Source organism: Cavia porcellus, unplaced genomic scaffold (assembly GCF_034190915.1).
Source record: "Cavia porcellus strain 051 isolate PalLab524CR breed Dunkin Hartley unplaced genomic scaffold, mCavPor4.1 scaffold_6, whole genome shotgun sequence".
Classification (NCBI taxonomy): domain Eukaryota; kingdom Metazoa; phylum Chordata; class Mammalia; order Rodentia; family Caviidae; genus Cavia; species Cavia porcellus.
Window position 1 is genome coordinate 63,324,107 of NW_026947489.1, and position 13,576 is coordinate 63,337,682.

General features: G+C 35.5%; 1 protein-coding gene across 1 annotated transcript in view; it reads right to left on the reverse strand.

Annotated features, from left to right (window-relative positions):
* Positions 1–412: 412 nt before the first annotated feature.
* Positions 413–13,576, reverse strand: part of Ska2 (spindle and kinetochore associated complex subunit 2) — a 28,291-nt gene continuing 15,127 nt past the window's right edge. The window contains 3 exon segments of the mRNA XM_013152254.3: positions 413–884; positions 4,509–4,685; positions 9,340–9,426. Of these exon segments, the coding sequence (XP_013007708.3) occupies positions 714–884; positions 4,509–4,685; positions 9,340–9,426 (435 nt within the window). The 3' untranslated portion in view covers positions 413–713.

Sequence of the window (13,576 nt, forward strand, 5' to 3'; positions counted from 1 at the left end):
AAACTATATTTAAGTTAAAAAGTAGCAGATAAATTCTCTGTGACTTGTTTTTGAGTTTTCATACACTTTTTTTGGAGACCACCTCACCTTAGTGTTTATAGAGAATGAACAATTATAGGCTGAATGAGAATAAAGTATTGAAATCACAAGGAGAGTCAAAAAGGGCATTTGTAAGCAAGAAGAATTAAGAAATAAATAAATAAATAAATAAATAAAAGTGAGGTTATCACAGGAAAGCCAAAATATATTAAAATGTGAAAAAACACACGTTAATGGTCTCACCAATGTGATTCTATCTGCCATCAATATTTTCAAAAATCAAATTATATACCCATATATAATGTACAATACAAATATTTTGCTTGTATTCTAATTTCTAAAGCACACTGATTCACTCAGTGACAGACTAAAATGCATGAGCTTTCTTTTATTATAGGCCAGAACGCTTATTATCCCAATAATACAAAAAGAAAACATACAAATTAGAAGTAAGAAACTTCTTTACCTAAAATTACAAAGCTAAGTATATGTATATATACTTTTATTTCTACTCCATCCTTTGGCTAAATTTTATTAATATCTGCTGCCCTTCTTAATCCTTCTCTTACAAAAGAATCACTACCCTGTCACTCAAACCAAACCTTTCCCTCCTCTGCCTCCTCCTCCTCGACCACCCCCAACCTCTGCTTATGAACTGTTAAGAAGACATCTTCTTAAAAAAAAAAAAAAAAAAAAAAAAAAAAAAAGACATCTTCTTGTATTTCTCTGGAATTAATCTCTTCTTCATTAGAGTTCCATTTTGCAATTCCATTTCTTCATAAGTGTTCCCTGTGAGATTTTAACTGCTCTGTCGCAGTTTTTTCTTCTTCAGTGGGTGGTAACAGCTAGAAAACAAATGACAAAACCTTTATTCCCAAAATTTTCACATACTATTAAATTAGTAAAGTTCTCCTTTATCTTATAATAAGTATTTGTGTCAGCTTATTTCATGGATGTAATCACCACTATAGGAAGACAAAGAAAATAGATTTTTGGCTCTCTGACATGTTTTTCCCATGTGCAAGTCAGCATGGCACTGGACAATGCCTCCCTTCAGCACTGACTTCTCCATTCTTCAGGAAAACCCTAAAGCTAAACCATCCGCTTTTCCCGTGCGCCAATGCTTCCCCAGTCAGCTATCAATAGGTCATTCTGCCTGCCCCTTTAACTCTACCTCTATCAATTCCAAATAAAAGCCCACGGTTTTCTTTATTCCCCTCCGAGGATGCTTGCCTCTCTTCCGCAGCCCTCCCATGCTTGCAATAAAGGCTTCTTTTCTTTTCTCTCTCTCCCATGTGAAAGGACCAAACACTCTATATATACAAAGTACTATGATCTTTGAGCTTCCAGAGAACTTGCAATCAAGATGAACAAATGAAACCAGATCAGGGGTGGTGGTCTATTCCTGTAATCCTGGCACTTGGGAAACTAAGGCAGGGAATTGAAGGCCTATATATTGAGACACTGCCTCAAACAGGAAAAAAAAAAAAAAAAAACAGAAACAAGACCAAACAATTTAAATAATAACAGGAAAGTAAAGCAAACAAAGAAATTGTGTTTTGTTTTGTTTTTCATCTTTTTGAGATAGGGTCTCACTATATAGTCCAGGATGGCCTTGAACTCACTTTGTACCCCAGGCTTGCCTTGAACATGCTGCGATCCTCCTTCCTCTGCCTCCCAAGTGCTGGCATTACAGGCATTACCACAATACCCAAACTCAAAACTACTTTTGTTCACATTTCCTTTTCAAAAACTTTTAATGGGGAAATAATGAAAGTTGTAAAGGATTTTCACTGAGGACCAACAATATGCTGGCTGAAACAGAGTTCCATGGGAAAGTAATTTGAGATACAACATAAATCCCTCAAATAGTTACAAATCTGCCTAATTATATAGGTCATCTCTAGAGAGACTGCCAAATCTAGAACACCCAGACTTACAGAATCTGAATCTCCAGGGGCAGCACTGCCCAATAAAATTTTCATTTATAGTAGAACTATTCTATATTGGCACTGTCCAATTGGGAGATGAAGAACTGAATTTTTAATTTTATGTAACTGAGTTTAAATTTATAAGCCATATATGGCAATTGGAAGCCTAGCTATCCAATGCTTGATAGGCAGCTGATTTGACTAATCAAATATTTACATGAATAAAGTGATAATCATATGACTTACTGCAACCCAAACATTTACAGAAATTTTCTCTTCTACCTCAAAAAAAAAAAGGGAAATGAAAACTGATGGTTTGGGTTAGGGGCAGCATACTTGCTTAGGATACACAACATCCTGAGTAATTCCTAGCACTGAAAAAAAAAAAAGATTTTTAAGAATTAAAAAAATGGTATTATTCTAGAAAGTCTTGTTACTTCTTAATGAATCTATGCGATCACTATGAATCCTTGTAATCACTATACAAGAGTTTTTTGCAGAGTTAAAATCAAGTTAACCTGTCTTAAGTTTGTGGAAATTTCTCTTTAATACAAGTGTCTTAAATATCCATCAGGGGCTGAGGATATAGTTCATTGGCACACAGCCTGACTGGCAAGCATGCCATCCTAAGTGTGATCCCCAGTAACCAAAAAAAGCATTGCTCAGTAAGATACTACACATTGTACTTTTAATGCCTTTTTTACTTTCTACTATTATATTTTTGTTTTAGTAGCATGTTTTGCTATGTTTTGCTTTGTAAAAATTTACTTCTTTTTCCTTTGGTTGGACTTATAATTAAGTATATTTAAAATGCCATGATTTAAATCAGCTAAGAAAGATGGTAAAATTAGCATGTATTCTCTTTCTTCCAACCTTTTCTAATCTCAGCTCACTATTTAGCATTTAAAATTATGACTTCTACTCTTTTTAAAGAATATCAATTTAAATATATCTTCTACCTTTTTAAATTTTATTTTTATTTATTTATTTAGTCTTTCTGAGACAGCGTCTTACTATATAGTTCAGGCTGACCTTGAACTCTCTATGTAGCCCAGGCTGGCCTCAAACTTGTGATGATTCTCCTCCCTCAGCCTCCCAAGTCCTGGAATTACAGGTATGCACCACTATATCTGCTTATTTTCTGCCTTTCAAAATGAAAAGGCACTTCTTATTTTTATAAAGATAATAGCAAAATACTCCCTGAACAGTTTTACTTTGTTTTCTCTCCCTCTCCCTCTCTCCCTCTCTCCCTCTCCCTCTCTCCCTCTCTCTCTCTCTCTCTCTCTCCTATTTAATTTTTTATATACTTTTTGTCAGGGGCTGAAGATTTAGCTCAGTAGCATAAGTGCCTGCTTTGCAAGCATAGAGTCATGAGTTCGATCCCTGGTTAAAAAAAAAAAGAATATATTTTTTGTGTTTTTGAGAGAAGGTCTCACTCACTATGCAGTTCAGGCTAGTTTTGAACTCACTATGTAACCCACACTGGTCTTGAACTCACAGTGACCCACTAGCTTCAGCCTTCTGACTATAAGGATTCTGATACTATATAAAATGGGGCATAGTGAATAGACTGAGGGAATGGAGAAGGTCAGGCCGATCCATGCCTGACAACCCAACTGAAAAAAAAGAAGGGGGGAAAAAAAGCCAGTCATGGTTGTACAAGCCTGTAATCCCAACACTTAGGAGGCTGAGGCAAGAGGATTATTGAGACTTTTGAGGCCAGCCTGGGCTACATAATCAGTTCAGCCAGCCTGAACTACATAGTAAAACTACATAGTAAAACCCTGTCTCGAAAAAACAAAAACAGAAATAAAACAAGTTGGGGGTGTGGCTCCTCAGAGTGCTTGCCTAGCCTGCATAATGTCCCAGATTTGACCCCTGATACTGCCTCTCAAGCCATCTCTGCTCTAAGTACTTTTCAGAATTCTCAATCTTACTAGTTCTAATAAGATTCAGCTGGCAAATCTATTTGGTAAGTGTTAACAAGGGTTCTCTTCTGCCATGATTACTTAATCTAAGACAGCATGTTTCTTCATTAACCGTGCTTCGTTCATCCACTTATTTTAAAATAAAAGGACATAAATGCAATTATACTTCAGAGTATCAAAAAATTGCATTTCTATCAACAGTCCAAACTGACTAGTAAATTTGAAAATCCAAGTCCCTCAGGGACAACAAGGAAGAAACTAAGCCTCTGCCAGTGAGCAGGCCAGCACACAGGCTGGGGAGAGAACAGTCTTCCTCCACCCTGTCCTGCCCCACCCCACCTCCTGATTTGGAGGAACTGTATTGTTTGACTGACTTTGCAACGCTAAAATCAAGCAACTATTTAGAGGATAAAAATATGCAATACAGTAACTATTGTAAATTTTCTACTGTCTTTTCACTATTTTGATTCATCTTATAGCCGTTTTATTCCCTTTAAAATTAAATAAAAATAAATAAATAAATAAAAATTCAAGTTCCTGAGGGTTTATCTTATAAAACAACACTCAGAACAAAAACTACAAAAATCTAATTTGTAAATGAAAACATTACCTCTACATCTGTTAGCTTTTGTAGTTCTTGTATCCTGGTCATAGTTTTATTCAAAGTAGTAGAAATGCGGGTCTTAATCTCTTTCTGTTCAGTAGCAACACGTTTATAATGGTCACACAAAGTTTGGTATCGAGACTTTATTGCTGACAATTCCTTTAAAAGAGTAACTGGATTTTTCTACATCAGGAAAAAAGGTAAATATTAAATAATAGAATGCAAAAAAATTAAGCTTACAAAAATTATGCTGCTTCTTAAAAATGAAAATATCAAACTTTCTGTAATCTATTTAATTGAACACTGTTAATATGTATACAACTATATGACAGAGGATGGGGAAGTATAAAGCCTAAAGCCTATTATCAAGAAATTTAGAGCCTAAGCATAAAAATCACACACACACACAAAATTAATATTAAACAGCAAATAAGATCACTTTACATGTATACATTTGATGCACAATTCACAACCACACATTATTTCTAAATATAATTTTAAATGCCAACCAGGAGATTAAAGGCAATACTTTGATTTGTTCAAGAATAGGATAACTTTAGTTATTTTTTATGATTTTTTAATTAAGGGGAAAAATAAATTAGCAGGAGATATTAAAGTAACTTTTTTGATTTCCTATTAACTTGATTTGAAGTCCTGTAATACTCCCACTATCTTGTTTTGACTGATTAGACTCTGTTCCGTTCTGTATGATAGTATCAAGTTTGAGGGTATAGGCAACTACTTTGAAGGAAATAAGATTCACTATGATGCCCATTCTGGTTTGACTATTGTCTCCTTTGGAAGTCCTGTAATGTTTACAAGGTTTAGGTTTTATTGGTCTTGTTCTCTACTGTTTTGTTCAACTTTATAATACCTAATGAGATAGACAATTCTTTTTAAGGAAGCAAGAGGCATTAGGGTAACCATTGTTGATAACCTTGTACTCTGTTTTTACATCATGTGCTATGTCTATCCTTGGTTTTGACTGAAGCTTTGTTTTGCCATATTTGACTTTATTCTCTTCCAAAACAAAAAAGTAATAAGAACTAAGGAGTAATAAAACCCAAAATGTGTAAATTTTGTTGTAAAAAAGAGAGGGTAAAAAAGTGCTCTAAAGAATACAACTGCAAGTGTGTTTGGGGTGTTAAATAGCTGACCATATTAATGTTTTTGGTTGGATCATTGAACACAACTGTTTGCAGTCTCACTGTTTGAATGTCCACTTTGTATGCTTTGATACTGTGACTTGAGCAACTATCTCTAAGATGATAATGTGTAATCTATTAACTGGTGATTTCTTACTTTTTTTTTTTTTTATAGTTCTGTATTACTTATATCCTTACACCACTTTGTTTTGTTTTGTTTTTCCTCTTTTTCCTTTTAAATAAAATTTAAAAAAAAAAAAAAGAATAGGATAATTTAGGGCCGAGGATTTAGCTCAGTAGCATAAGCACCTTCCTGGCATGCACGCAGTCACAAATAAAAAAGAATAGAATAATTTGAAACCACTAATAATAAAATTAATAGGGGCTGGGAATTTAGCTCAGCGGCATAAGCGCCTGCCTTGCAAGCAGGCAGTCGTGAGTTCAATCCCTGGTACCGATAAAAACGAAAAAGACAAAAAAGAAAATGAAAAAAATAATAATAAAATTAATAAACATACTGCCATATCGTTAAAGTAGAAGTAAATATGTTTATTTAATATACAGATAAAATATAAAATTCATGCCAACTCAAACAACTGTATAAAGTACATTGGTTTTTTCAGATTCTGTTTGTAATATGAATAACTACTGCCAGGCACAGTGGCACGTGCATACAATACCACCATTCTAATACCAGCACTCGGGAGGCTGAGGCAGGAGGATTGCTGTGAGTTCAAGGCCAGCCTGGACTACAAAGTAAGTTCAAGGCCAACCGGAACTGCATAGTGAAACCATGTTTCAAAAACACAAAAAAGGAAGAAGTTCTGGCGTTGCTGCAATACGGATGAATCCTTTTTTTTTTTTTAATATAGATGAATCTTAAGTCCACTGCACTAAGTGAAATCAAACCAGTCACAAATAGACAAATATGTGCTTCTATATCGATGATGTATCTAGAGAATCCAAATTTATAAAGACAAAAGTAGAGTGGTGATTCCCAAGGTGGGGGCACTAGTCTTTACACTTTAAAAAGATAATGCTGAGTGTGGTGGTACATGCCTCTAATCCCAGTACTTTGAGATGTGGAGGCAAGAGGTCTCTCCTGAAATTGATGCCACTCTTGGTGCATAGTGTGTTCAAGCCCCAGCCTGATTTACATAGTGAAAACAAATCTCAAACAACAAATAAAAAAGGTAAGTTTTATGTCATGAGTATTTCATCACAACTAGAAAAAGAAAACCTTAAGGATGTAAAATGACTTAACTACTTCAAAAAATAGTTTGGTGGTTCTTCAAAACAATAAGCATGAGCCTATAATCCTAGTTACTTGGGAGCCTCAGGCAGGAGGATCACGAATTCAAGGCCAGCCTGGGCAATTTAACAAGAGCCTGTTTTATAAAAGGGTCTGGAGCCAGGGATTTAGTTCAGTGATATAAGTGCCTGCCTACCAAGCACGAGGTCATGAGTTTGATCCCTAGTACCAGAAAAAAAAAAAAAAAAAAAAGAGGGTCTGGAGCTGTAGCTTAGTGCAAAGTCCATAGGTTTAACCCCCAGTACCATCAAAAAAAAAAAAAAGTCGAGAGCTAAAATAATTCAAATATACTCCCATCAAATTCTAAAATACCATGAACAGTAAAAATGGAACATTCATGAAATTTGCATGATTTTGTATAAAACATCACTTTAAAAATTTTTAATGAGGGGGCAGGGATTTAGCTTAGCAGCTCAACTGCTTGCCTGGTAAACACGAGGTCTTGAGTTTGATCCCCAGTACCAAAACAAAACAAGGGGCTGGGGATTTAGAGCACAGAAGCATAAGCACCTACCTTGCAAGTGTGGTGAGTTTGAGCTCCAGTACCAAAAAAAAAAAAAAAAAAATTCAAAACAAACTAAAACATGAAAAATTTAATTTTTAATGTGTTTAACATTTTGAAAACTATAAAATATAGTATGTCTTGTCTGCTGGCAAGAACTGTCAAAGATATTAATGCTTTTACGCATCATTTGCTTTTTATTTCATGAGCATGTATACCTATAGTTATGATTTTATGGCTATAAACAGTCAGCTGGGAAAAGTGGTATGTACCTATACTAATGTCCCACATGAGTCCACATGAAGACCCAGAGCTCATGACAATGCCTCCCACATGTCCAGCTGGAGGTCTAGAGCCCACAAGAAGGACTCATGCTAGTCTCTTTTACGGATCCGTGCTGGGAAGGCCCAAGGTCAGCAGTGGAAGCTAGAAAGTCTATGCCAGCAGGGTGAAGGAGCTGTGCTGGTAGGTTGAGGGTTCTGTGCTGGAGCTGAGAAATCACACTCACAACAAATACCTGAGCTGTCGTGAAAAGCACCACAGCCATCCTTAGCGACACAGGTGCCCCGAGCTCCTCCGATGATAAGCACAGTCAAGTACATGCCAGGAAGCCAGCATGACAAGTTCATCCTGGAGACCAAGTGGCACACGTCTTCCCCTTCAGAACCAGGAAGCAATGCTTGCTGTGAGGACGAGAGCTTCTCCAGGAGAACCAATAGCTCAAAACAGCAACACATAGGAGAACCCACAATGCCTCAACACCTCAACGCCCTTCCTTCTCCTTCTCCTCTATTTATGCTGGCAACTTTCCACAGATGAAACATCTATGCCCAGTGCCCTGCTGATTTAATTCAGCTGGCATTAAGTTGACTACCAATTTTTAATCCATAACATATTCCTAAGCCACCTGATCTTAGAATAACTAAACACACAATTTTATAAAAAAGCCACTGCTCAGGTTGGGGATTTAGCTCAGCAGCACAAGCACCTGCCTGGCAAGTGCAAAGTCGTGAACTCAATCCCCAGTACCAAAAAAAAAAAAAAAAGAAAAGAAAAGAAAAAAGAAAAGTCAAAAGCCACTGCTCACATTGTATAATAAAACAAACTGAATAGTATGTAATTCTCTTCTTAGGAGAATTAGCATGGTTGCCAATACTTTCAGAAGAACCATTGCCCTAGTGGGTAGCAGCTATATTCTCTCTTGCAATTTCAGAGGTTTCAACCCTGGTTTGTACCTCTGAGCTCAGTTATTCTTTTTGGCCTTGGTGCTGTGATGGAAGCCAGGGCCATACACATACAAGAGAACTGCTCTATCACTAAGCTACATCTCCCGCTTTCAATAATTCTTTTTTTAAATTTAACTTTATTATATTTTATGTTCTTATTTATTGAGGGGAAGGGCTGAGACAGGGTCTCACTATGTAGTTCAGGCTGGCCTTGAACTCACTTATGTAGCCCAGGGTAGCCTTGAACTCACATCAATCCACCTACCTAAGCCACCCGAATGCTGGGTTTACAGGCATGAGCCACCACATCTGGCTCAATGGTTCTTTTTTAGACATTAGGAAAAAATAACAAGAAAAGTGCTACAAATTTCACTGGCAATTGTTATAATCTTTTCAATATGCCCTGACCAATCTTCCATAAGAAGATTTTAAGAATCTTTAAATTAAGTACAACACAATTTTTAAATCACTTTTTTATTAGTAGAAATATGAGGGCTGGGGATATAATTTAATAGTACAGCATTTGCCCAGCATGTGCAAGACCCTGAATTCAATCTCAATTAACACACACACACACACACACACACACACACTATTAGAAACATTATCAGAAAAATCTTTTTTTTTACAAAATATTCAGTTTATAGATTACCTCTCCTGCTGAATCAGGATGATTAGTCTTGATTTCATATTCCAGCCTGTACTGAATGTAATCCAGATCAGAGTCAGCTTTCTGGAACTAAAAATTAGCACAAATAATTATTTCATAACTCAAAATATATATTAGTAACTGAAATACTTTAGTCTTTCCGTTTCATGTTTTTTATTACTTTAACTTCTGATAAGCACTTTAAAAAGATGATACGAAGATGTAAAACAGTACTTGCCTAGCATGCTTGTGGCCCTAGATTTTATAACCAGGGGGGAAAAAATAGAAAAACTAGCTGGGTGTGGTGATGCATGCCTGGAATCCCAGCACTCAGGAGACTGAAATGGGAAGATCACTGTGAGCTCAAGGCCAGCCTGAACTACACAGTGAGATCTTGTCTCAAAAACAAACAAACAGGGGCTGGAGGTTTAGCTCAGCGGCATAAGCACCTGCCTTGAAAGCAGGTGGTCGTGAGTTCGATCCCCAGTACCAATAGGAAAGAAAAAGAAAACGTGGAAATAAAAAGGTATATAAAAATTTTAAAACTAGCTAACATTTTGAAATCACTACTCATATATGTATCTTAGAATTAAATCAAAATAGATTCTAAGTAGCCACTATCATATACTATAGTAATACAAAAGAACAGAAAGAATTCCCCAGGGCCAGTGATGACCAGGTAAATAGCACTTTTCTACCTCTGGCAGGAAATATGGCTTCAAGTAAAAGTACAGAACAACTTTATGCCAGAGATATTCAATTACCTTTATTACAAATAAACCACATTAGTCAAAGAGCTACAAACATATGTCACAAATTAAGAAGTTTTCAAGAGTTATAAAATTATGCAATCTAAATAACCCCAATTTTTTTTTTTTTACTTAATTTGGTCCTAGCCCAGGATCTTGATTTGTAGTAAATCTCTAAGGGGGAAAAAAAGTATAACATTGCAACAGACATAGGGGATAAAAAAAATGTCTAAATTAGAATAAAAAGTTATACCTTAAACCATAAATATTTGAGAACTAACGGTGTAGTTTAGTGGTAGAATACTGACCTATTATGTGTGAGACCCTGGGTTCAATTTCTAGCATCTCCTCAAAAAAAAAAAAAAAATAGTATTCCACATATAATAGATACTGCAAAATAGGGAGAAAATATTCAGATGGGAAGGGGAACTAGGAAGAGGGGAGGGAGAAAGGAAGGAAACAAAAAGACAAAAAATGATGAGAAAAGGACAAAATAGAAACAAAGATTCTGCAAATAAGAAGAGAGGTTGAAGGGTGAATACACAAATGGGGAAAAAATCAAGTTATAGCATGAATAGGTACAAATTCCCTGTAATGAATATGATCACTATGTGTACCTAAAATATACCAATAAACTTAGTCAAATACCATGCAGTCTTTGAAAATGATTATATACAAACAGCTACTAGGGATAGGCCTTCACCTTTTTAACTTTATGTATTTCTGTAGTATTTGTAATAAAGGGTCATTCTTTTTATAATGTGTGCTTGCGTGCATGTGCACATGTATATGTGTGGTCACTGGGGATTAAACCCAGGACTTTCACACTGAGCTACATTCCCAGCCATTTTAAATTTTTGAAAAATTGCCCAGCTAGCTCAGGAGGTTGGCAGAACATGAACTGTTAAAATTTGGAGACAAAGTCTCCCAAAATCAATAAACTTCTCTGGGTGGGTTCAAATTGAAGACCTTCTTGCCTCAGCCCCCTAGAGTGCTGAGAATACAGGCATGTGCAATCATGCCTAGCTTTATAATCTTTTTGAAGCCATCAGTTTCTTAAATGGAAACATGACTAATTTGACATTGACATGGTACTACATTTATGATTTGTTCATTGTAAAAATCAGCATTGAGTATAGTCTGATCTTTTTTGTAAAATAAGTAGAAAAACAAAATTGTTAGAATATATTACATAATATCAAAAGTGGTTATTTTGATGGATGTGATGGTCGCATCTGGGACTAGCACTTTGGGACTTTGCTACATGACTTCCTCAGGCATGGTCTCCCATTCCTAGCCCAAAACCTAAGACATTACACATTTTAAACTAACCCTGCCTCCCAGCAAGTTGCTATAAACATTTATAGGCAAATCACTGCTTTCAAAAGGGTTTTTTTTTTTTTTCCTCTTTTGGATGAGGATGTTGCTACATTGTCCACACTGGCTTGAAATCCTGAACTCCATCAATCTACCAGCTTCAGCCTCCCAATCTAAGAAACTAAGAAAGTTTGGGAGGCTAGGGCAAGAAGATTGCAAGAGTTCAAGGCCAGCCTGACCTATATACCAATTCTCTGCCTCAAAAACAAACAAACAAACAAACCTCACAAAACAAAACTGAATCATAAGCACATATTATTAGGCCTGATTTCAAAGAACTTTTAAATTCCTAGGCCTATTTAGATAATCTGGCAATGCTTCTATTTTGAAAATATTTCAGAAAACAACCAGAATTTTAAAGATACTTTATAAGACAGCAAACTCAAAAAATTAAAAATGAAATTACCAGAGTCAGGAATTATGGCATACATACAATCCTAGACATTCTAAAAGTATAGCTAGGTGTGGTGTAGAACAAGTGCAACTTGAACTTGGGATCTCCTAGCCTCAACTTGCCAAAGGCTGGGTACAGGTGTGCACTGCTACGCCCCACTTAAATGTTAAATTTGCATTTCATTTTGTTTTTGTTAAGAAAGAGTCTTGCTATATAATACAGTCCAGTCTTGAATTTGTCGTGATCCCTTTGCCTCAGCCTCCAAATGCTGGGATTATGATATAGGCAAATACCACGATGCCCAGCTAATGCGGTAAATTTTATGTTATATATATTTCAATGCAATTTAAAAACAATTATTGGGCATAAAAAACAGAGTGGAAGTTTGTCCTTCTACTAATTTGATGAATAATGCATTAAACATTAAGAAATAGTACAAAGAAATACATATTCCTAGCTATTCATCATTGCAATTACTAATACTATTTATATCAAGAATTAGTACTATTTATATTAAGGAATATAGGAAATTAAACTCATGTTATACTTTAAGGTATAATTGGCAAATAGAAATTAAACATATTTAAGATGCACAACTTGATATCTTGATATATAAATTATACCTACTTGTCTACTATACTTTATACTTCCACAATAAGAGTACATTAAAAAAAATTTTTTGTAAGAAAAAAAGAAAAAAGCTTGAGAGTAAAATGTTATCCTCTGTGAAAACCTGTACCAACATGTTATGATTATACATAGGGCAAGTATTAGCTTCTTTTGTTCTGTTTTAATTAATTTTATTGGTACATCTTAGATATATATAATAATCACATTCTTGACAGGGAATTTGTACCTGTACATAGTATATCTTGATTCTTCTTTTTTCCCCAACCCCCAAGTATGTTTTTGAAGTCAGTGATCTATGCTAGTGATGGCAAACCTTTTAGAGTTTTCAATAACAAACAGTTGGCTGCAGTACCCATGCCATAAATTTACCACCACTGGTCTAGTAGTAAGTGGGAAACAAAAAGAAAAAAATGATGCTAAATGTAACAGTCCAAGTGACTTGCATGTACTTCAACTCTCATTACTTTGATTTTTTTATGTACTTAGACTAAAATTATATATGCTCTTAAAACAAATAAAAAGCCAGGTGTTGTGGTGCATGCCTAAAATGCCAGCACTCTGGTACGCTAAAGAGGAGAAGCACAAGTTCAAGACCAGCCTGGGAAATTTAGCAACTTAGCAAACCCCTGTGACAAAATAAATAAAAAGAGCGGAAGTTGTAACACACTGAAGGCTCTGGGTTTCATCTCCAATACTATGGAGGTGGGAAAGAAGAACACATATCGAAAAAAATACAAACTCTTAAAATTATTTTAAAAGTTTTAGATAGAATATTGCTAAAGTTAAAAAAATCAATTAAAAATTCCCTCTGAACACAACTTAATATTGTGGTACAGAAAAATGAAAAGAACTGGATTAAGTAGTAGAAGTTCTAGTCCTAACTAATGTCACTAACCATATATGGCCTTAGGTGAGTCCTCATCTCTCTGGGTCTCTCCTATTACATGAGAGTTGTAATAAAGGAAGCTCTCCACACTGTAATTCTACTTCCTTATACTACAAATAAACCTGTTTAACTTACCAAAATGTTAAAACTTACAAAAGATGGGACCAGGGACTTAGCTCAGTGGCATAAACACCTGCCTGGCAA